This window comes from Myxine glutinosa, chromosome 1, assembly GCF_964187855.1.
Source record: "Myxine glutinosa chromosome 1, kmMyxGlut1.1, whole genome shotgun sequence".
Lineage (NCBI taxonomy): Eukaryota > Metazoa > Chordata > Myxini > Myxiniformes > Myxinidae > Myxine > Myxine glutinosa.
The window spans coordinates 66,244,975-66,270,535 of NC_136261.1; the positions used below are offsets into that span (position 1 = coordinate 66,244,975).

Sequence of the window (25,561 nt, forward strand, 5' to 3'; positions counted from 1 at the left end):
TCCCCATTCCATGTGCTCACACCTCAGACACGTGAGTTTTTAGTTCCACTATGTTCTGTCTTTCGTCATCTGGTATGGCGTTTCCATAAATAACACATTTACCCTGACGACAGAAACCAGCTGCATCTCTTTATTTTAAAATAAGATTATCTAACCACAGGAGTTGCCTTCGTGGGAGTGGTGTGTAAAAAGGCAGCCACAAGGGTTTAGTGGACTATCAACTCTTTGTTGGAGATCTATGGCTCATGGATGACTTTGAATACACATAATGACATCGTTTCCAATTTACGTGATTTCCAAGGTCATTTTAAGACCTTATGGACCAATCAACATGGTGTATGAGATATCATGAACTAGGGATGTCAGCATCCTGAGTCGTGGGTTCAGATGGAAATAGCAAACATAATATCGATGTGTTATGCACTCGAGGACATATTTACTTCATCAATGAACCATTAACTAAAACTGAAATGATATCTAAATGGAAATTATCCGCAAGCTTCAGCACCAAATTAGGTGATGACAAGGGCAGATTTCCATGATAAATTCGATTAATGTAGAAAATTTCCCTGAATATGTTGAGCGAGGTCACATTCAAGGGGTCACTATTTACAATAAGGTGACCTTAAGAATAGTGTATAAAGTGCATTCAGAAAGTATTCAGACCCCTTCACTTTTTTCACATTTTCTTATGTCGCAGCCTTATGCTGAAAGCGTTTAAATTCATTTTTTTCCCTCATATCATCAATCTACACTCAAAACCCCATAATGACAAAGAGAAAACAGGATTTTAGAAAGTTTTGCAAATTTATTAAAAAGAAAAAACTGAAATATCACATTGACATAAGTGTTCAGACCCTTTGCTATGACACTTGAAATTTATCTCAGGTGCCTCCCATTTCTCTTGATCATCTTTGAGATGTTTCTACACCTTGATTGGAGTCCACCTGTGGTAAATTCAATTGATTGGACATGATTTGGAAAGGCACACACCTGTCTATATAAGGTCTCACAGCTGACGATGCATATCAGAGCAAAAACCAAGCCATGAGGTCGAAGGAACTGCCTGCAGAGCTCAGAGACAGGATTGTGTCGAGGCACAGATCTGGGGAAGCCTACAAAAAATCTCTGCTGCATTGAAGGTTCCCAAGAGCACAGTGGCCTCCATAATTCTTAAATGGAAGAAGTTTGGAACAACCAGGACTCTTCCTAGAGCTGGCCGCCCGGCCAAACTGAGCAATCGGGGGAGAAGGGCCTTGGTAAGAGAGGTGACAAAGAACCAGATGGTCACTGTGGCTGAGCTCCAGAGATCCTGTGTGGAGATGGGAGAAACTTCCAGAAGGTCACCCATCACTGCAACACTCCACCGATCTGGGTTTTATGGCAGAGTGGCCAGGCGGAAGCCTCTCTTCAGTGAAAGACATATGAAAGCCGGCTTGGAGTTTGCATGAAGCACCTAAAGGACTCTCGGGCTGTGAGAAACAAGATTCTGTGGTCTGATGAAACCAAGAATGAACTGTTTGGCCTCAATTCTAAGCGTCATGTCTGGAGGAAACCAGGCACCGCTCATCACCTGCCCAATACCATCCCAACGGTGAAGCATGGTGGTGGCAGTATCATGCTGTGGGGGTGTTTTTCAGCAGCAGGGACTGGGGGACTGGTCAGGGTTGAGGGAACAATGAACGGAGCAAAGTACGGAGATATCCTTAATGAAAACCTGAAACAGAGTGCTCAGGACCTCAGACTGGGCTGAAGGTTCACCTTCCAACAGGACAATGACCGTAAGCACACAGCCAAGACACGCAGGAGTGGCTTAACAAAGGTGCTTCAACTAAGTACTGAGTTAAGGGTCTGAATACTTATGTAAATGTGATATTTCAATTTTTTTTTTTTAATGAATTTGCAAAACTTTCTAAAATCCTGTTTTCTCTTTGTCATTTTGGGGTATTGAGTGTAGATCGATGAGGGAAAAAATGAATTTAAACGATTTCAGCATAAGGCTGCAACATAACAAAATGTGAAAAAAGTTAAGGGGTCTGAATACTTTCTGAAAGCACTGTGTATCCAAAGCGTTTCCTAGATTAATTATATATTTCTGCAGCGACTTCAACGAGTGCAGAGTTGGAAGCAAAACTGCAACTTTTTGAAGATAATCACATATCTCCATGATGGAACATATATTAACGTCAGATGGGTGTACACCTGGGTAAATATATGTTGTTTCCTGAACTTCTAGGTGTCAACATCCAGCACAAATTGTCCTGGACTGCCCATATTCCAATGCAGGCCTCCAAAGTTTGGTTTCACAGTTTCCATCAGCTTATTCTGAGGATTTAAATGTAAAACACAATTACTGACATTAAATGCCACACCAAGTTTCATTTCTTGGTTTATAGATCAGTAATTTATTGCTGTGCGATGAAGTGCAACATGGCTTGTTGCTCTCCATTAACCTTTTTTTTTTACCTTTTCTGCCTTAGAAATTCACTTTACATTACGAATCTTTATCAGCATGGCAAGACCAGTGAGCTACTGATAAACAACCACAGACTGGTTATGAGCTTTTATATCATCTTCCGCCTCTGCACCAGATGTATTCCACCTGCCCTTTCCATTCTGTCATCCACTTCACAAGGATAATATGTTCCTTTCATGAACCACAGCTTATCAGCCTTCCATGTTCAGATCTCTGTGCTCCTGCCTGCCACTCGGATGATAGGTTTGTTTTATTATCTGAAAGTTGACAAAAGCACGCTACCAGTCGCCAACACAAACGATCAAAAACAATCAAAACTAGAAGGCCACTCGACACCCGGTAGAGAGCATACCTCTGCCAGGCCGAACAGTTTACGTTTGTTTTGTATCCCATTGATAGGCCGGTTCTGGATTCGGACCACAAACAAGATAGAATCGGCTTGTTATTATCGCCTAATTATCTCATCCACCAAGTTTTGTTATAATCTGTCCACAACTTTTTGAAATATCGTGCGATATATTCGTTTTTGACACGATCACTCAATAATAATAATAATAATTCATTTATTTTAATTATTAATTTAATTAATTTAATTTAATTTGAATTTTGAATTAATTTTTATTCAATTAATTTGAATTCAATTTCAATTCAATTCAATTGAATTCAATTAATTTTGAATTAATTTGAATTAATTAATTTGAATTAATTAATTTGAATTTAATTTAATTTAATTAATTTAATTTATTTAATAATGGTGAAGAATCACTTTAGAAATTATAAAAATTCTCCAGATCTTCATCAAAATTGAATCGATTGGTCCTTGTCACATACCAAAACCTCTCCACCAAATGTAGTCCAAATCCATCCACAACTTTTTGGGATATCATATTCACAAACAAAAAACAGACAGACTGACAAACAGACAGGTGAAAACATGACCTCAGTCCACCTTTGGTGGCCGAGGTAACAATCAAAATCAAGAGTGAGGGTTATCGATGCTAAAGTACAACGCAGATCCATTTTGCACGGGAAACTTAAAATACATGCAACATATAGTGTAGCGAGTCATTCAAAGACCGTCTGGACAACCCCCCAATCTACTGTCTGAACAATCCTCTTGAAGAAGTTCTGTCACTCAGGCTTTTGGCGTTTTGGGTCTCACTATCTGCCGTGATGTTTCCTGGGAAAACCACATTTCCAAGCTGGCCTCCAAAGCCAGTCGCCGACTGGGCATCCTCCGTCGTGCGAAGTCCTTCCTTGGCACACCTGAGCTCCTCACCACGTACAAGGCTTTCATCCGCAGCTCAATGGTATACTGTTCCCCCCTCTGGGCTGGTGCTCCTGCCTCACACCTAGCTCGTCTTCATGCTGTTGAAGCCAAAGCTTTCAGAATCATTGGAATCTCCCGCGATGAAGCTAACTCCGAGGGCCTTTCACTCACTCACCCCAGGCAGGTTGATGGTCTTTCCGTCTTCTACCGACTCCTCTCCGGCCTTGTTCCCCCAGCTCTCTCTGTGCTCTGTCCCCCAAATATTCCTGCAGGACGCACAGATCTGCCTGCAACCCTCTTATGGTTAAACTGCCAAAATCAAGACTCTCTACTCACCTTCACTCTTTCACTCATATCTTCACTTCACTTCACTTTCTTCACTTTCACTCACTAGCTATACCAGGGCCTAAAAAGTCAAAACGCGATACAAACAAAAGTCAGTTATTGGAGTCTGTTGCTATGCACTATTGCATTACATGCTTTCTATGTTACTTTGCCATGGACTTCTGTAATACATTGGATTATGTGTCTACACAGCACCATATACGTAACTGGACTTCTCCAAGTGATATAAGTGGCAGTAGGGTGGTTATCAGTCTATAACAGTGTAGGAGATGCAAAAGCTTGGTTGCTAGGCAGAATGACTTGTCAATTGCTCGGAAAGATCAGTGTTGTCATGAGGTGCCACAACAATATCATTTTAAGCTCTCAAAGTTGGTTTAGTCTATATATGTACTCCTTGCCATTTCTAATGGCTTAAAATGGCTGTTAAGTGGACTATGTGGATTAGTTGGGTCGGCGAAAACAACAAGCTGATTCAAATTTGGTTCAGGTCCAGATCCAGATCAGGCCTAACAGTGGGATACAAGATGTAAACTGTTCAACTTGGCAGAGGTCATTGGAACTTGGAAAATCATTTGGCATTGGAAAATCATTGGAATTTCCCGTGATGAAGCTGATTCTGAGGGCCTTTCACTTACTCACCGCAGGCAGGTCAGTGGACTTTCTTTCTTCCACCGACTCCTCTCCGGCCTTGCTCCCCCTGCTCTGTCTGTGCTCAGTCCCCCAAATATTCCTACAGGTCGCACAAGATCTGCCAGCAGCCCTCTTCTGGTGAAACTTCCAAAATCAAGACTCTCTGCTCACCTTCACTCCTTCATCCTCTTTTCTTCCACCTCTTGAACAAACTCCCTCATTCTCTTCAATCCCTCTCCTCCCTCCAGGTCTTTAAAACAACTGTTCACCACCATCTGTCTTCTCCCATCCAAAACCTTGATCTTTTCTACCCCCGTTAATTCACCCCAAATCCGCCTCTTTCAACCCCCAACTTCTTTCCTGGGGTTCCTAGTGGTGTTCATTTGCTTTTTACCATGTACACCTCCCTCCTCCCCCAGCCCTCCCCCTTCCACAGACCTACCGACGTCCTTGTACTCTTCTGTTGTTGTGCTTGTGTGCTTCCCTCTCCCCCCCCCCCCCCCCCCCCTCTTGTCTCCCGCTCCCTTCATTGTATGTTTTTTGTGTGTGTGCATGTTTTCATGTTCAATGTGTCCGCTCTTACACGAGCCTCGATTCTGTATATATATATATATTATATATATATATATATTATATATATATATATATATATATATATGAGATATGCTCTCTATCAAGCTCCTTTTATTATCTCGCACTCACGAAACGAAAAGCGGGGTTAAGCAATTGGTTGCATACGTACGCACGTGTCTGCATCTTGTTAAAGGCGTACATCAAAAACGGTTCAACGGAAGAAATTGAAACTTTACCACATGTTACATGACATTTGATGTAGCGCATATTGAACATACATCGAAAACGGTGCAAAATTAGAAGCATTGGAATTTTGAATCACCTCAGCATTTATTGTGCTCGGCTAGTGAAAGAAGCATAGCAGAAGTCGTAAAATTTGCCGTCCTAACGATCTCCCGATTTATACTCCAGCGACCTATTCTGGCGTCTTTATCAGCGTTGGTAGTTATATGAAAACACTTGAGAACTAGAACAACACTCAGTAGAGAACATACCTCCATCTGGTTGGCCATATCATTCAATTGTGAAGAATCACTTAAAAATTCTACTAGCTGGATCCGGATCCGGATCTTCAACAAAATTGAATCGATTCTTCCTTGTCACACACACAACCTGTCCAACAAGTTTCGTCCAAATCCATTGATAACTTTTTGAGATATCCTGCTATGTATCGTTTTTGGTGCTATCTCCCAATGGTGAAGAATCACTTAACAAATTCGAGTAGCTGGATCCGAATCCGGATCTTCACCGAAATCTAATCATTTTGTCCTTGTGACATACGCTACATCTCTGCCAATTTTCGTACGAATTCGTCCACAACTTTGAGATATTTTGTTCACAAACGGACAAACAAGAAGACGTCATACCTAGAGCAAGATAATTGCAAAATCCACCCCCCTCCCCGTAAAAAAGGTTGCAATTGATCCAGCAAATCGTTCATTTCATCAAGATCAAAATTGGCAATCTTGATCAAAGCTCGGGTCAATTGGATGAAAATTGATGATTTTTCAGATGAAAATTGATTTTGGAAGTTTGACCTTGAGTTCACCTTTGACCTTTTGTCATCAAAATTAGTTGGTTTCCCAATTCAGTGAGGCCCTATGCAAATGCTGTTAAATTTTCAAGTCAATTGGATGAAAATTGATGATTTTGAAAGTTTGACCTTGAGTTGACCCTTGACCTATGCCCTCAAAAATAGTTGGTGTCTCTATTTAGTGAGTCAATACACAAATGGTGTTCAATTTGTCAATCGGATTAAAAATGGCGATTTTAGAAATTTGACCTCCAGGTGACCTTTGACCTCAAAATCAATAGGCTTCTCAATTGTGACGACCTCTAGAACTTCGTGAAGTTTCATGACGATCGGTTTGGAATTGTGACCTGTAGGCGAGTGACAAACAGACAGACAGACAGAATAACAAGAAGATGTCATGTGGACCACGATACTTGCAAAATCGGCCCCCCCCTCCCCCAAACGTTTTCCATTGATACAGCAAATTGTCCATTTCATTAAGATTAAAATTGACGATCTTGATCAAAGCTCAGGTCAACAGCATGAAAAGTGATGATTTTCCAGATGAAAATTCATGATTTTGGAAGTTTGACCTTGAGTTGACCTTTGGCCTTTTGACCTCAAAATAGTTGGTTTCCCAATTCAGTGAGGCAATATACAAATGCTATTCAATTTTCAAGTCAATCGGATGAAAATTAACGGTTTTTCATATGAAAAGTGATGATTTTGTAAGTCTGACCTTGAGTTGACCTTTGACCTTTTGACCTCAAAAAAAGTTCATTTCCCAATTTAGTGACTCGATGTACAAATGCTATTCAATTTTCAAGTGAATCGGATTTAAAATGGCGATTTAAGAAATTTGACCTCCAGATGACCTTTGACCTCAAAATCAATAGGCTTCTCAATTGGGACGACCTATACAACTTGGTGAAGTTTCGTGACGATCGGTTTCGAATCGTGACCTGTAGACCGGTGACAAACAGACAGACAAACAGACAAACCACAAACGCAACCGACCAATGCACTTGGAAAAACCTTCCATTTTGCAAGTAACAAACAGACAGATAGGGCTGAAAACATAACCTCCATCAACCTTTGGTGGCGAAGGTAACATTAATAAAAGCAACTTTGTAAAGGCTTATGAATGTACTCCATAGCAGACTTTTTAAAGCATAAATTTTACACATTTACCTGAGAAGTGTAGATAGATGCAATTACAAATTTGTAAGACTGTGCGTGGTAAGTATTCTATAAATATCATGTAATATTCTGGAATCTCGTTGGTAATGGCACACAACCCTTGGCCATGTCGCTCCCAAGCTTTGCTCCACCCCTATATACTAGCCACGCCCCAATCTAAGCAATTGCAATTCAAAACCAGCTCAAAACACGAAACCACAACGTTGCACGTTTTTGCCGCAATAAACGTAATATTTTTTGGAAATTTAAGCAAATAGTTGGTGGTTGGGCGGAAGCCTACCAATAATTAATTTAAATTGACATGGAAAGACCCAACCTTAATCGACAATAACTGCATGTTTAAGGCGGTGTATAGGCGCAGAAATCTGCTCCTCCGATACATCGTTCGCTTTAATAATCCGTTCTTTTTAATATAACGCCGCTTGACTATCTCTGTAGCTTTATTACAATTCCTACAATGGATGTCTAAAACAAAAAGGTAATTCATGGTTACACTTTGTGTTTGTAAAGACTTTGTACAGTTGTACTGTATATCCAGCGACCAAGGAGTGAGGAAGTCATGGCGGAGGCTACATTATCAGAGCTGGTGCTACAGCGACTTGCCGAGGCTCCAACAGGTCTGGACAGCTGTGACCTGGCAAATACCATCGGTCATGATCACCAGGCTGTTGTGGGAGCGATCAAAAGTCTGCAGTCTTTGGGAGAAGTACGTCCGTCAACGTGGACTGCGCCGTGTGTACATCCAATGATCCACATGCTTAAGGAGGCGCTCTCATTCAATGATTCGGACGGCCTTAGCCGGCAGGCATTGTGTTGAGAGTGCTGTCGTTAGGTTTCGTTGTCACGCGATGTAGTGTTGACTCACGAATATTATTATCTGGAAATACTCTAAGCCCGCAGTTGTAGTATGGTGCAATCGGCATCCTTCAGAATGATTCCAGTTGTAGTATGGTGCAATACCAATAGGCATCCTTCGGAGTTATTCCAATTGTATGATGCAATCGGCATCCTTCGGAATGATTCCAATTGTAGTATGATGCAATCGGCATCCTTCGGAATGATTCCAGTTGTAGTATGATGCAATCGGCATCCTTCAGAATGATTCCAGTTGTAGTATGATGCAATAGGTATCCTTCGGAATGATTCCAGTTGTGGTATGATGCAATAGGCATCCTTCGGAGTTATTCCAATTGTATGATGCAATCGGCATCCTTCGGAATGATTCCAGTTGTAGTATGATGCAATAGGCATCCTTCGGAATGATTCCAGTTGTAGTATGAATATGATGCAATCGGCATCCTTCGGAATGATTCCAGTTGTAGTATGATGCAATCGGCATCCTTCGGAATGATTCCAGTTGTAGTATGATGCAATCGGCATCCTTCAGAATGATTCCGGTTGTAGTATGATGCAATAGGTATCCTTCGGAATGATTCCAGTTGTGGTATGATGCAATAGGCATCCTTCGGAGTTATTCCAATTGTATGATGCAATCGGCATCCTTCGGAATGATTTTAATTGTAGTATGATGCAATAGGCATCCTTCTGAATTATTCCAGTTGTAGTATGATGCAATAGGCATCCTTCGGAATGATTCCTGTTGTGGTATGATGCAATAGGCATCCTTCGGAATGATTCCAGTTGTGGTATGATGCAATAGGCATCCTTCGGAATGATTCCAGTTGTGGTATGATGCAATCGGCATCCTTCGGAATGATTCCAGTTGTAGTATGATGCAATCGGCATCCTTCGGAATGATTCCAGTTGTAGTATGATGCAATAGGCATCCTTCGCAATGATTCCAGTGTGGTAAAATTTTAACTCACAAACTCTCTCAAGATGTAGAGCTTTATTGAAATCAATCTCCACATCGTTTATAACAAGATAGAGCAATACATTAGTACTCCAAGATATTTCCCGAGCACATCCTAAGCAAGCACATAAGCAATATTATTAATCTCACCAAACTCAAGTCCAGTCACATTTAACAGCGCAGTAACCCTTCACTCGTAAAGCAGTCCCTCTTATAGGGAAGCTCACCACTGGAGGGAATTACGAGGATCTTCTTGATTTCATCACATCCAGTTGTAGAATGATGCAATCGGCATCCTTCGGAATGATTCCAGTTGTAGTATGATGCAATGGACATCCTTTGGAATAATTACAGTTGTCATAAGATGTAATCGGCATCCTTCGGAATGATTCCAGTTGTAGTATGATGCAATAGGCATCCCTCGGGATGATTCCAGTTGTAATATGATGCAATAGGCATCTTTCGGAATGCTTCCAGTTGTCGTATGATGCAATAGGCATCCCTCAGAATGATTCCAGTTGTAGTAGGATGCAATTGACATCCTTCAGAATTTTTCCAGTTGTAGTGTGATGCAATCAGAATCTTTCAGAATGATTCCACTTGTAGTATGATGCAATCGGCATCTTTCAGAATGATTCTATTTGTATAATGCCATAGGCATCCTTCAGAATTATTCCAGTTGTAGAATGATGCAATTGGCATCCTTTGGAATGATTCCAGTTGTCATATGATGCAATCAGCATCCTTCAGAATGATTCCACTTGCAGAATGTTGCAATTGGCATCCTTCAGAATGATTCTCGTTGTATAATGCCATAGGCATCCTTCGGAATAATTCCAGTTGTGGAATGATGCAATAGGCATCCTTCGGAATGATTCCAGTTGTAGTATGATGCAATAGGCATCCTTCGGAATGATTCCAGTTGTAATATGATGCAATAGGCATCCTTCGGAATGATTCCAGTTGTGGTATGATGCAATCGGCATCCTTCAGAATGATTCCAGTTGTAGTATGATGCAATCGGCATCCTTCGGAATGATTCCTGTTGTAGTATGATGCAATAGGCATCCTTGGCAATGATGCTGGATTGCTGGTGTGGTAAAATTTGACTGCTTTTGACGAATGACGGACTATCGTTGACGATGCTTTCCTTGTGAACATGTTCCGCTGGATTGTTCCAGGTGATCTCTGCACAGCAGCGCTCCACCAAGAGATGGGAATTGACGAGTGAAGGTCAAGAGGTTGTGAGAGAAGGCAGTCATGAAGCCCGAGTATTTGATGCAATCCCTCCGAGTGGAATCCTTCAAAAGGAGCTTATGGTAAACTTTCCTTTGGCTCGGTGCAAATTTATATGTGCAGGTCGTGGTTCAAATTTAAAAGTGGGGCACAGGTCACAACTACCCTACCACGACTTCCTTTTCATTCTAGCTCATGTAATGCTTCACTTCATTACTTCTTGTTTGTATGTGCAGTCTTGGTGGTTTGTAGTTTGATCGGACCGCTTCTTCTTCTTTCATATGCAGCATATGGCTGTGGGTAACATCATTTGCTGGGAGCTCGAGCAATCCTTCCTGCTGTAGCTTGGAGCAGGAATTTGGAATTTGTTCAGGATGCCAGCGATAACTCACCTCCACTTTGTGAAGGCCACCGTGGAATATGTATGTCCATCAAGCTGAAAGACGAGATTCCCAGTTTAACGTCCATCCTAGGGAGGGCACAAACATTGACCAACCGCTGAAAACCGTTTAATAACATTTGCTCATGAATGCCTTTGGAAACTGCAACCTGTTTCCAATATTTTAATTTTGCACAATTGCAAGTGCAATAACCAGACTCGGGGAAAGTTTAATAAGAAAATGCATCGCATTGATCAGACTCTTTCAAATAATGGTTAGAGAGTCTGCTCTGAATTGGGGAGGTTATCGGGTCAATTATGACGTCGGCCAGGTCTTACCAAAGACTTAAAAATGGTGCGAGCAGCTTTGTTACTTGATGCTCAGCATTTAGAGGATATAACATGGACAAACCCCATCCGCTGGTATATATGGGGAGGAGGAAATCCCTCCTCAATTGCCCCACTCGGTGTGGAGAGAAGGACAACTACAAATATGGGGCACAAATAGTGCCCCCCCCCCCCCCCACCTGGGGAGTTACTTCACTGTTTTGATCGAAAGTTAAATCCCATGCTGTCTCATAAATGTGTCTACATGTATGTGCGTGATTTGTGTTGCAGCCCCTCCACAAGCCTTAGACTTAGAGCCTGCAGTAAAATATATATATTGTGTGCGGCCATGCCCTGATAAACGCGACATATTAATTGTGTGTGTAATTGCATTAGGTTGAAACTTTCCATCATCATACTAAAATACGCCATTTGTGTCTGTCTGATTAATTTTTGACGCCAACACATTCTGTCGTTACTTATCCAATCTCAACCAAACTTGACAGGATGACGAAGGGTTACATAATCAGGTGAAGGTTGTAAGCGCATTCATTTGCACCCTTCCACAAGGGGGTTTTCACCCCCACCCCCCCCCCCCCCCCCCCCCCCCGAGCGAGTTTGCACACCATTGCCGTCAATGGGGTTGCACGTTGAGGTGTATATATATATATGCTAAATTAGCTTTATCTTGGCGTATTTCCAAAGAACATTCATCGTGGCGTTTTTCCAAAGACGCTTTTCATAACAAAATTGATGATAATCGCATATTGTTAATGTTATTACAAAACAATATTAATACTAATAATGTCCCACTTCCCCAAGGCCTTTTTCCTGCAGTGATAATGTGAACAAATAGCTTATAGTTATAATGGCGTTTCTGTGGGAGCAATGGCTTCTAACAGGAAGTAAAAATATTATACACCACAAACACGTATGCTTAGCTTTTTAAACAGTCGCCAATGCTCTTTATAACACTAAATAAAGAAATTTGGAGGAATCCTGACATCCGTGAAGTAAGGTTTACTTACAGATCTGAGCGAAGATCTACTGTACTCTATATAACCCACAAATGTTGGGTTAATAACATGACCCTTTCTGCCGCTACCGTGGCATTTTTCGTAGCGAATTTTAAAAACTCGCTCCTGCTGTTTCATACGAAACAAAGGGAGAACCTCGGGTTGTGCTTCTTTACCAAGCAGCTAGCTAGCGCTTGCCAAGCCAGCCGTTCCTTAGCGGTTTTGAATGGAGTGTTTGCTCAAATGCGTAAACCACTTGGCGATCTCTTCACAATAAACTTGGTAAATGAACACACACCCAATGTTCTTGAGACCCACCCATAGATCGTCTGTAATCTATATACCCCAAAGAGGAATGACGCGTCCTGCCCCTCCCGGAGTCTGTGGGTGTACTCGTAAAAACAAACTACAGTAAACCCTCGTCGAACATGGGGGTTAGGCTCTTAGATAACGGCACATTTGAGGGCGGCGTGTGGGTGCTCCTTGTAGGGACAGGTTCCTAAAAAATAATGTGTTGCGCAAGCTTAAGATTTTGTGGAAATATTTTGTACTTTTTTTTTCTGTTAATTAAAAAACCTCAGAGGGAATGTGTCCATAAATATACTGTTTATATATAAGTTTGTAGAGTAAGGGGGTTAATTGTTTGTTGCTGGGGGATCGTTTTCACCGGTGGGAGTGGCAAGGCACAAATGCTTGGGTTAAACTCCTTTCATATAGCACATATAGCACAATCCCTGGTGTTGGGCTAGGGGCTAGGGTGCCGGCTTAGGATCCTAGGATCCTGGGTTCGAATCTCGGTCGATCGCCAAATTAACGCCAGGGGGGTTGACTCAGCCTGTCATCCTTCCGAGGTCGGCTAATTGAGTACCAGTTCACTGGTAATTCCCTGTTTGTCGTTGAAGGCGGCAAAAAGGGTTGGCGTCAGGAAGGGCATCCGGCCGTAAAACATTGCTTCAAAAAAGGGGACAAAAAAAAACAACAACAACTACCACGGTCCCCGAAAAGGCCAACCCCCGCTTTGCGGGGAAAAATGGCCTCTAAACGGTGGTTTTATTTTATTTTATATAGCACGGAACTCCATATTTTTGTAACGACTCATATGGATGTGTCCGTATTTTCGTCATCAGATAAATTTGTCGCGATTATCGGGAATAGAGGTGCTATTCCGAAATGCTGATTCGTTTCTTAACACATTTCATCTAGATGGGGTGCAATGCTAACGTATCAAGACTACGATTATGTGAATTACTCCCATGGTAGTTTTTATGAGGTTTTTTTTGTAGAAGTTAGCCAGGTACAAAACCTTGCAAGCGCGTTACCATGAACAGATGTCTGCCAGGCAGGAGAATTTCTGTCTATGTCAATAAATACAGAAATATTGTCCATTGCTTGATTTTCTCATCGCTGTTCCCTCCAATGAACATGTCACGGAAAATACCGAAGTGCCATCTTTACATTGCATGAAATAAAGACGCGATTCTGCTGCACACAAATACAAAACCCGATAATGTCTGCCGGTTGCATTGAAGTTTGTGATCGCATCGATACCAGACCAATCAATCCTAGCAAGTAACGTTGATGCAGGAGGAGGCCATTTGGTCCATCATGCTTGTGCTGCACGATCACATTAAAAAAATCCGTTGGGTTCTTGATTCGGTTTCACGGGGGGTAGGGGGGATGAGAAAAATATGGCAAACACAGGGGCTGGAGTGTCATGAATACAAATAAAATCAGTGTTAAAAAACGTATTTGTTTATTACAACTGGCAACTTTCCCTTGTGCGTGAGGCATGGTATGTGTTACTGACCCCTGCCATAGAGTGTGGTTAGACTTGTTAATTCCACCTATCTCCTATTAGAGAACATTACCAATGTTAACCTGACCCAGAAATTTGCCATTATAGCCGTGCCAAAATGGTTTCTCACGTGTTAAGTCTGCAATGGCCGGTCACCACACCAAACTTGTTCTTGCAGAATAAGAGTTTATTATACTAGGACGTGCCCGTACGTGGGTGCCCGTTCCTTGCCAAAAAAAAATAAAAAAATGTCTTCGCCCATGCATGCATGGGCGTGCCCGTAAGTGCGTGATGTGACCGTACAATGAATGTATCGTCCCGACGCTGCAGCTCGGATGGCGCTGCAGTTAATCGGGCCTGTATCGGCAGAGTTATTATAAACGTGTACTACAATCGATCGTACCTTACAACAATCAACACAGATTGCAACGTCAAATAAATGAATACGCTCTCAAATGTGCCGTCCGAGGCAGCGTCTGCTCGCCACGTTCAGCATCAGTACGTCGTCACTATGACTATCCGTAAGTCCGGAAGTGACGTCCTCATTTGACTGTCCGGAAGGTCGCATATCGCAGTTACGATGAATCGCAAATTAGTTTTAATTAGTTTTAAAACATAGTTTAACGCCAACATAGCGCCAACATAGTTTGCCAACGTGAAATAAATGAATACGCTCTCAAATGTGCCGTCCGAGGCAGAGTCTGTTCGGCACGTTCGGCACACGTGATAGCTCGCTGCTCTCTGATTGGTTGAATCGTTTTTTGGACATAGCTCGGTAACTACTTCTCCGATTAATATGAAACCTTGAAAAGGCACATCCTCGGGTCCCCAGCAATATACCTGGCAAGTTTCAAGTATATCGGACCCGTGGTTGTCGAGAAACAGCGGTCACAGACAAACAAACACACAGACACACAGACACACACACACACACACAGAGATTACTGGAATTATAGATAGACTAGGGCATGCCCGTACTATATATAAGCTAGGACGTGCCCGTACGTGGGTGCCCGTTCCTTGCCAAAAAAAAAAAAAAAAAAAAATTTGTGTAGGGGTGTGTGTGTGTAAACATCCTAGGGCGTGCCCGTACGTGGGTGCAAAAAAACATGCGTGCAAACAACAACAACAAAAAAAAACTTTGAAACCACGTGGCAGTAACGACCACAGAACCCCCCCCCCCCCCCCTCTATTTACATGAATGGTTTGGTCCATTCGCAACGACCACAGAACCCCCCCCCCCCTCTATTTACATGCAATGGTTTGGTCCAAAGCGAACGGCTTGCAGTGTTTGGTAAAGAAATCGCCATAGCTCGGTAAGTACTTGTCCGATTAATATGAAACCTTGAAAAGGCACATCCTCGGGTCCCCAGCAATATACCTGGCAAGTTTAAAGTATATCGGACCCGTGGTTGTCGAGAAACAGCGGTCACAGACAAACATACACACATACACACATACACACATACACACAGAGATTAATGGAATTATAGATAGATGAAGGCACAGGACGACAAAAACGGAGAATCCCGGGACAAAAGATAGACGGGCATGAAAACGGGCAGATAAATAGAGTACAGTTGCGATCCAATATAATGAAAACTCACTTAATACAGGAAAAAGCCTGGTGTTGGCTTAGCGGTTAGGGTGCCGGCTTGAGATCCCAGGATCCTGAGCTCGAATCCCAGTTAATTGCTGAATTAACGCCAGGGGGGTTGACTCAGCCTGTCATCCTTCCGAGGTCGGAAAATTGAGTACCAGCTTGCTGGGATGAATGATCACAGTGTGTACCCCGATTTAGAATAGGTACACCGTATCCCTGCGCATCGTAAGAGGCGACTAAGGGTTGGTGCCAGGAAGGGCATCTGGCCATAAAAACATTGCCTCAAGCAGGGAACCATGATTGTCATGGGGCCCGCAAGGCCAACCCCTGCTCTAGTGGGGAAAATGGCCTTAAAACGATCATTCATTCATTCATATACTTAATACAGGAAATATAATGTAATCAAAATCGCCACGAGCACACAACATGGGGGCTAGGTGAGGTCTTGTAGGCAGACATTATGGCGATGAGTCCAGTATCCGCCAAGTAAAATATGTGCAGAAAACATGAAGGGGGTAGTGAATGCTCTGGTTTACACTGGAGCAAGTATGATTCTAGGAAACCTCTCCATTACATGACATGTGAGTTTAAGGGGGTAGTGAATGCTCTGGTTTACACTGGAGTTAGTATGATTCTGGGAAACCCCTCCATTACATGACATGTGAGTTTAAGCGGGTAGTCTTGAATGCTCTGGCTTACACTGGAGCGAGAGAAATTCTGGGAAACCCCCTCCATTACATGAAAAATGGAAACATGGAAACCGCCTCCAGACCATTATTCCTCCTCCACCAAACTTTACAGTTGGCACTATTGTTACGGATTCGTCACTTCCGTCGTTGTGGTTTTCATCCACTGTAAGCATTTTTCGTTCCATGTACTATTATTGTTATCGTTTAAGTGAAATGGAGATAACTGTTTGCAAAAGGTGAAAAATTAGTGTTTTAAAAGAAACCGGAAACCGGATCGGGAGAAAACCGGGAGAAGAAGAGGAGGAAGCAAGAAAGCGGAGCAAAGAGGTCGGGAAGAAAAGCCGAGCTGCTTTGAGGTCTCGAGGAGACGCTGGCGAACGGGGGTCACGAGCGAACTTTGGTTTTCCCGGGAAAGGGATTCCTGTGACAGAGTGGTTATCGCTGTGACAGATAAACCTGTATGACGGGTTTTGTGGTTGATTCCGGAGAGAATCGTTGGAGAGCAGGTACGCCTCCATTACGGGCCCGCCCGCCATTTCGCCTCGCTCCTGCCATTTCGCATCGCTCCAGCCTTTTCACCTCGCTCCAGCCATTTCACCGCACCCAGCCGTTAGCCTGGTTTGCGTGTGTAACGTGGATTTCGAGTGGGAATTTGCGGTCCTCCGTTTGGTAGCCGTTGAACGTTCATACCCGAAGATGTGATTTCCCAGTCGCCTTTTGGGTGCACCTTTGCGCCTCTTCGGCAGCGTTGACTGTCAGCCGACCTGGATTCTGGTCTCGATACGACCTTTTTCTTGCGATCGCCGGAACGTGGATCGACTTTTGCTTGGTGCTGGGACAGAGACTTTGGGGAATGTTCTTTTCGCTCACTTGGAGCACAGTGAGTTATTGAGTAAGAAACTGATGGTCCCATCATAGGAATGATATAATATTTGTTGTACAATTGATTAATATTGTATTTGTGCTGTTATTCTGGTGTGACATTAATACAATACTTGTTTTTTTGTAACAACTGGTTGGTGTGGTTTCACCATTGGTCATTGACACACAGAATAACGTGCCTCCCAGGCACGTCAAGGAAAGCTCCCCTCCAAATTCATCTTCCTTTCTGTTATTCTTTCAGCTGTCCTTTGTCCCTGAACAAGTCTACTTGTGTGAAGTTAGATTAAGATAGGCCAACACTCTGTCTTCCAGAGCCTATGCAACTGTTTAGCCAGAAGAGCCTTTTTAATATAAATTGGTGTGGTTTCACCATTGGTCATTGAACACAGAATAACGCATCTTTCTGCCGTGACTCCTTTCGGGGCTCGGAGGTACACCTTGACCGGGGTTTGGGGAGGAGCACGTAACACTATGCATTCGGGCAGGCAGCGTTCTCCTGGCATCCGCCAAACCCAGATTCGCCTGTCGGACTGATAGATGGTGAAGCGTGATTCATCACTCCAGAGACCGTGTTTCCACTGCTCCAGAGTCTAATGGCGGCGAGCTTTACACCACTCCAGCCGACGCTTGGCATTACGCATGGTGATCTTATGCTTGTGTGCGGCTGCTCGACCATGAAACCCCATTTCAAGAAGCTCCCGACGAACAGTTGTTGTGCTGACGTTGATTCCAGAGGCAGTTTAGAACTTGGTAGTGAGTGTTGCAACCGAGGACAGACGATTTTTACGTGCTTCAGCACTTAGCGGACCAGTTCTGTGAGCTTGTGTGGCCTACCACTTTGTGGCTGAGCTGTTGTTGCTCCTAGACATTTCCACTTCACAATAACAGCACTTACAGTTGATGGGGAAGCTCTAGCAGGGCAGATATTTGAACTGACTTGTTGGAAAAGGTGGCATCCTATGACGGTGCCACATTGAAAGTTCTTCAGTATGGCTCATTCTACTGCCAATGTTTGTCTATGGAGATTGCATGGCTGTGTGCTTGATTAATATATACCTGTCAGCAATACAATACCAGTCAAAAGTTTTAGAACACCTCGATTTTTCCAGTTTTTATTGAAATTTACGCAGTTTATTTTCCAGTGAATAACCTGAAATGGTACAAAGGTAAGCAGTAAACTGCTCGAGGTTAAAAAATAAGTTTAGGTTAGCCAAAACGGAAAAATAGTGTAAATTGCAGTTATATTGTAAAAAAAAAAAGGCCTTCAGAGAACAAGTAATGGGTTAACAACTTACAGCTGTTCTGCAACAATGTAAGTAAATTAAGCCTTGAAGGTTGATGCAAACAATTCCTACAGGTGTCCCAACCTCTGCTGATTACTTGATTACAAACCTCCGTCTGTATAAAAGCAGTATTGGAACAGACCGTTATTACATCCTCTGAAGCATTATTTGGACAATATTGCACTGCAGGAAGTAGTAAATTGGAAACTGGAAAAAACTCTGACAGGAAGAGGTCTGGCAGACCCAAAGCCACAACAGAATCAGAAGACAAGTTTCTGAGAGTCAACAGCTTGTGTGATAGGCAGCTCATAGGACAACAGCTTCAATCACAGCTTAACACTGGTCGAAGTAAGCAAGTCTCAGTTTCAACTGTGAAGGGAAGACTTCGAGCTGCAGCTTTGACGGGTCGAGTGGCAGTAAGAAAGCCATTGCTAAGATGGCAAAATAAGAAAAAGAGGCTTGCCTGGGCCATGAAGCACCGCTAGTGGACTACTGATGACTGGAAGAAGGTCTTATGGACCGATGAATCAAAATTTGAAATCATTGGTTCATCACGCAGCGTTTTTGTATGCTGTCGAGTAGGCGAAAGGATGGTTCCTCAGTGTGTGACACCAACTGCCAAACATGGAGGAGGAAGTGTGATGATTTGGGGCTCTTTTGCTGGATCCAGAGTCGGCGACTTGCACACAGTGACTGGTACCCTGAACCAAAAGGGCTACCACAGCATTTTGCAGCACCATGCAATACCCTCTGGTATATGCCGAGTTGGTCAGGGGTTCACCCTACAGCAAGATAATGACCCCAAACACACCTCCAGGCTATGTCAAAACTACCTTCGAGGAAAAGAACAAGACGGTAGGCTTCAAATCATGGAATGGCCAGCACAGTCTCCAGGCATAAACCCCATCTAGCTGGTTTGGGATGAACTGGACAGAAGGGTGAAAGCAAAGCAACCTACAAGTGCAACACATTTGTGGGAACTTCTGCAACAGTGTTGGGAAGATCTTCCCGAACAATATTTGATTTCCATTGCAGAAAGATTGCCACGAGTGTGTTCGGCGGTTATATCTGCAAAAGGTGGCTACTTTGCCGAGTCAAAAATTTAAATTAAATTTTGTTAAACAAAACGATGATATGATTTCTTTTTTTATCTCCAATTGTTTATTTGTTCTATGCTTAATTTCCGAGTACATTGAGACATTAAACTGCGTAAATTTCAATAAAAACTGGAAAAATTGAGGTGTGCTAAAACTTTTGACCGGTAGTGTAGGTGTGGCTGAAACAGCTAAATCCACTAATTAGAAGGGCTGTCCGCATACTTCTGGTCATGTAGTGTACTTATGAAAATGACTGGGAGTAATGAACGGTTAGTTATTAATTAGTTATTTCGTAAGGAATGTTGGAGTAAGTGTTTTGTAACCCAAGTTAAAATGTCCAAGATCGGGAGGATAGGAAGCTCCTTGTTTCCCGGACAGTGTGTTTGTCTCTTTTCTTTAATTAACAATTTTAATTTCGTTTCCCATTGTATTTTCTCACATCCAACATGACAGCATCAAAGTGGCATGTCCACATGAACGACCTCGGACCTAGCTGCGTTGATATGGCAGAGACAGACACGTTAACAACTTCATCGCTGTGAGAGCTTGTGCCGCCACTTGCAGGGTGCAGTAAACACCTCGCCATTGGGGGCACAAAGCAGCGGCAACTATGCAAGCCAACAGCGGAGGAGTGCCAAGAGAGAAGATAACGAGGTCTGTGTCATGCTTAGTCCCACAGTCAATCCAGTTTTGGCGTGCCACAGCACATGCCAATCCAGTCATGGTACACGTCCACACCAGCTGCAGAAACTGGGCCTTCACTTGCAAGCCCATCAGCAATTCATGTGTGCCTCCCAGGCATGTCAAGGAAAGCTCCCCTCCAAATTCATCTTCCTTTCTGTTATTCTTTCAGCTGTCCTTTGTCCCTGAACAAGTCTATTTGTGTGAAGTTAGATAAAGATAGGCCAACACTCTGTCTTCCAGAGCCTATGCAACTGTTTAGCCAGAAGAGCCTTTTTAATATAAATTGTTAATGGGTGGCAGTATGCACAGAAATATCTGATGTGGCACTTTAAAAAAACAAATAAAGGCTTACCCTTAGTCAGCCCGCTTTCCCCTCGCAGGGGTCTAGAGCCATGCAGAACTGTGGATTCGTGCTGGCTAATAGTATGAGCGATCTTTGGAAAACGTCCCGGCTATCTAATTTCGCACATGAAGTCAAGCCAATAGATTGAATGAGAAGAAACATGTGAGTGCATGTGAGAACAGTGTGTGTGATGTAAGCTTTCAGAGGAAGGGTAAGGTGCTAATGTAAAATCTCGTCTGGAAGGGTCAAGAGGCCAACAGCTCCTTTGAATCCTCCCAACATTGTCGGGTGCAGCTCGTCCTGGCTCCAGCACAATCGGCAAAGGTGGTTGACTCCTTTGTGGCACAAACAGACATGCAAATTGTTTTCGGTTCCCCAGCACATTTCAACAGCACCGAATGGTCTGGCATTCCGTCTTTTGAGCCGTCTGAGCAGGGCGGATACTTGAGGAAGCAAAGTTTGTGGCGTGCCCTTTGACTTGCCACATTGTCTTCATTGGTATGCTCAACAGCCAACGCCCCCTTTAATGTAAATGAGAGTCGACTATTTTTCTTCCAACGGGGTTTCCCACTCAGCGGTCTTTCCCACCTAACTCTTTTGAAAAGTAAGGGGGAATTGCGTTGCCTGTAATGTGATGCTTCCTCAGGTTCTGGTGACAACAAAGCCTGCGGGTGACAACTCCTTCCTCGGGTTCTTCCACCCCTCCCTCTAGCTGTTCCAAATTAATTATGGGGACCAGTTCTTCCAAGGATATATTTCCCAACTCTTCCATATCCGAATCTAGCTACCTTAACCTCCTCCTGGGGACATTCGATGGACCGACTCACCTCATCTCCCAGACTCTCTTGGACTCGATCAATGTCCTCCCCGATGATACTGTCCAAGGTGCTCGGCCGCTCCAGTACAAATTTATTCTCATAATCATCCAATTGCGGCCCCGGCAGGTCTTTATCTACACACACCCGGTCCGGTTCCGTTACATGGACCTCCAATATCTTTACCCCCTGTTGCTCCGCACAACTGCCCTGGTGCTGCAAAAGTTCCAATTCCTCCCCCTGCTGGTGCATTGTAACACCCATTTACTTCCAAACATTCCTCATTTAAATTTGAGTTTCCCCCATTTACCTCTAGACACTCCACATTTACTTCTACACATGCCACCTCCTGTTCCCCAAGCGTATCAGCTTGGGTCTCACACTCTTCCATTCCCAATGCTGACTCCTCCCGTTTTGAATCAAATTCTGTTGCCCATGGCTTCTTCTGTGCCCCAAGCTCATTCTTTTGTTCTTCCTACAACTCACTTGTTCATCCATCAATTTTATTTTCCATTCGTTCACTGCGCTCATTCTGAGCATTAATTTTTGCACTCATTCCCTTTATATCCCCCTTCAATTCCCCTTCCATTCCCCTCATATCTCCCCTTAATTATTTAGCCATCTCCCTCATTTCGTCCCTAAATCCATTCATTCCCATTATTTGTTCCATTATCATTTGTAGTGAGACCTGGTCGGGTATCACGGCCGCTCCCATTCCCCCCCCTCCCCCCCCCCCTGCCATGGGGGAGTGGGGTGGACTAATGCTCGGGACGGGGGAGGTTTCCCTCCTAACCTCTATCTATCTCCGGCTCACTTCCAAGTTCTTCGGGGTCCCCAACCCGCTCGGCCATCTCACTTGCTTCTGCCATCCGCGGTGAGAAAGCAGTTCTCCCACCCGCCTATTTTTACCTCAGAAAATAAAAATATTTTTAATTGTTCGAAAAACGCAATGTTGCGCTTCGTACTCCAATCGACTACAAAATTTGACACCCCGGTACTATGATTACTTCCCCCTCGACGAGAGAAAGACGGTCGTTAAAAAATTTAGATTCCGAAAGCTGAGCGCAATTTGCCCTTTGGACACAGAGTGTCCACTAGGTTTGAATCCCACTCCTGACACCAGTTGTCGCGTGACTACCCTTAGTGAACACCGCAGGATAACACAGATGACCAAAACGAGCTTAATACTCCGAGGCGTTCAGTTCAATGGCGGAGTCAATACATGCGGCGTTGTAGGTTGCTTTGCTTTCACCCTTCTGTCCAGTTCATCCCAAACCAGCTCGATGGGGTTTAAGCCTGGAGACTGTGCTGGCCATTCCATGATTTTGAAGCCTACCGTCTTGTTATTTTCCTCGAAGGTAGTTTTAACATAGCCTGGAGGTGTGTTTAGGGTCATTATCTTGCTGAAGGATGAACCCCTGACCAACTAGGTGTATACCAGAGGGTATTGCATGGCGCTGCAAAATGCTGTAGTAGCCCTTTTGGTTCAGGGTACCAGTCACTCTGTGCAAGTTGCCGAACCAGCAAAAGAGCCCCAGACCATCACGCTTTCTCCTCCATGTTTGACAGTTGGTTATGTAAATGTTATGTAAATTTGACAGTTGGTTATTTGACAGTTGTCACACACTGAGGAACCATCCTTTCGCCTACTCGACGGCGTACAAAAACCCTGCGTGATGAACCAAAGATTTCAAATTTTGATTCATCGGTCCATAAGACCTTCTTCCAGTCTTCAGATGGCAAAATAAGAAAAAGGCTTGCCTGGGCCATGAAGCACCGCCAGTGGACTACTGAACACATTTGTGGGAACTTCTGCTGCAGTGTTGGGAAGAACTTCCCGAACAATATTTGATTTCCATTGCAGAAAGAATGCCACGATTGTGTTCGGCAGTTCTATATGCAAAAGGTGGCTACTTTGCTAAGTCAAAAATTTAAATTAAATTTTGTTAAACAAAATGATTCCATGATTTCTTTTTTACCTCCAATTGTTTATTTGTTCCATGCTTAATTTCAGATTACATTGAGAAATTAAACTGCGTAAATTTCAATAAAAACTGGAAAAATTGAGGTGTTCTAAAACTTTTGACCTGTAGTGTCTGTAGTGTGTATGTGTATATATATATATATATATATATATATATATATATATATATATATATATATATATATATATATTGTTACAGACGCGGCTTTTAGATGTTATATTGACCGAGCGGTGGTGTATTTAACCGCGTCCGAACAGTTCCTCCCCGATTAAAACCCGATTCCACCCGACGTTGACCAGATCGCCCCACAGATATTCAATCGGGAAATCTCTAAAGCGACCGAAAGAGAATGAAAAAGAAGAAGAAGAAGAATACGGAGGAAGAACAGGTTTTATTATACACACACAAGCAATGGATGGAAGAAGCAGTAACACAGCGAATCCTTAACTTACACTATTCATTTTTACTTAGCCCCAAGACAAACGAGCAGGACAGGACGTTCACACTTACACAGGGGATAATTGCAGGCAGGTAAGGCTTGAGATGGAGGCAAGGTCGGGAGGCCGCCGTTCGCAATTCCTCGCGGTTTTGGCGGGAAACCCTCGTCGTGTATCCGCTGTGGTCGACGGCACGCGCTGGTTCGGCACACCTGCTCCTCTTCTGGGGTGGGGCCGTCTCCCTCCTTTCAGCGCGTCTCTCCAAAGCTGGTCTCCTTGCCGAGTACCTCTCTTCTTTGGCTTGGAGCGTTTCGCATCTCACCGCCTCTCTTTGGTGCAGCCTCTTTGCTCCTCTCCCAGGGTCATCTCCAGCTCATCTCTCAAAGCAGTCCCCTGCAGTCGCTTTTATCACCTCGAGCGAAATCAAGCCGCCGACTCCGAGGGCACGCCTACCGGGTCACTCACCGCGGTGTTGATTGGCTGTTAGGGCTGGTTCACTCCTTTCCTCTTATGACGAGGTGGAGGCACGCCTTTCTTCCCCAACCTTACCTCGTGGCCAATGGTGGTTTGAAGAAAACCGGCCAAAATGCGGAAAGCAATTGGCAGGGAGGTTTTGGGGAAATTGGAAGGGCCTACGCTTATTTTGTTTGATACAATGCAAAGTCAATCTAGTGGGAAAACACATACTTAGCCTACATGGAATAAGGAAATACACTATTTAAAAGATATATCGTGACCTGCGTGTATATTTCATGCAATTAACTAGGACGCTGACTGCGACCATTATTTACATTACAGGGTGGTACCGTACGTTTGTAACGTTCACATTGTAACGTTACCATTGTAACGCTTTCACATTCATTACACTTCCTCCAAAATTGTTACACTTCTCAAAAACCGTTACACTTCTCAAATTCGTTACACACTTCTCAAATTCGTTACACACTTCTCAAAATCGTTACACTGCACCCCCCTTTCTTCAGGTCCGTTCTCGGGCCTATTAAACTTTAACTTAGTGTGACACGTAGGTGTAATTCCCTCTACAATTAACCTGACCCTGAGTGTGACAATTTTAAAACACAAATAAGTATGTCCCCCTATTGCATTGCATCCTGTCTAACAGACTCAAGCCCACAGCTAACCGAATTACGGAATTATTCTCAAACTATACATTTACGGTGGGGAGCATTATTTACAATGACGTGATTTCTTATTTACAACGCAACCCAGGACCTGTGTTTTTTTTTTTTCTTTTTTTTCTTTTTAGGGAACAAGAGAGAGAAATTCCTGTTGGGAGGGAGGAGACAGCACGCATTGCATCGATGCACCAGTACCAATACCATCAAAGCACCCAAAAGCACCAACCACCACAAAGCACCACAAAGCACCCAAAAGCACCATCCAGTGCGCAGTCACCATGGCTCATAATACACACAACAAAACAACTGGTGGTGGTCTTCTCTTTCTCTGCTGGGCCGATGTTCTTCCCGACGTCTTCTGGCTTCATGCGGCCTATTTGGACATAATAAAAAAGCACAACTTGTGTCCATTTTTATTTAGGGCCTCAGGGGCCAACTAAGGGTGGTCCACCTGTTTGGCATAGGTGCCACCTTACCGAGGTCCGCAAGCAAGATTCCCTGGCCACTATGGCCGGTTTCCAACAGAGGTGCC

The 25,561-nt window shown here is 43.5% G+C and overlaps 1 protein-coding gene and 1 pseudogene across 1 annotated transcript in view; both read left to right on the top strand.

Annotated features, from left to right (window-relative positions):
• The first annotated feature begins 481 nt into the window (after positions 1 to 481).
• LOC144890614 (uncharacterized) lies at positions 482 to 1,671 on the top strand (annotated as a pseudogene).
• Positions 1,672 to 7,997: 6,326 nt separating this feature from the next.
• The window catches only part of FARSA (phenylalanyl-tRNA synthetase subunit alpha), a 157,720-nt gene continuing 140,156 nt past the window's right edge, over positions 7,998 to 25,561 (top strand). The window contains exons 1-2 of the mRNA XM_068112593.2: positions 7,998 to 8,212; positions 10,501 to 10,638. Of these exons, the coding sequence (XP_067968694.2) occupies positions 8,066 to 8,212; positions 10,501 to 10,638 (285 nt within the window). The 5' untranslated portion in view covers positions 7,998 to 8,065. The remainder of the gene's footprint in view (positions 8,213 to 10,500; positions 10,639 to 25,561) is intronic.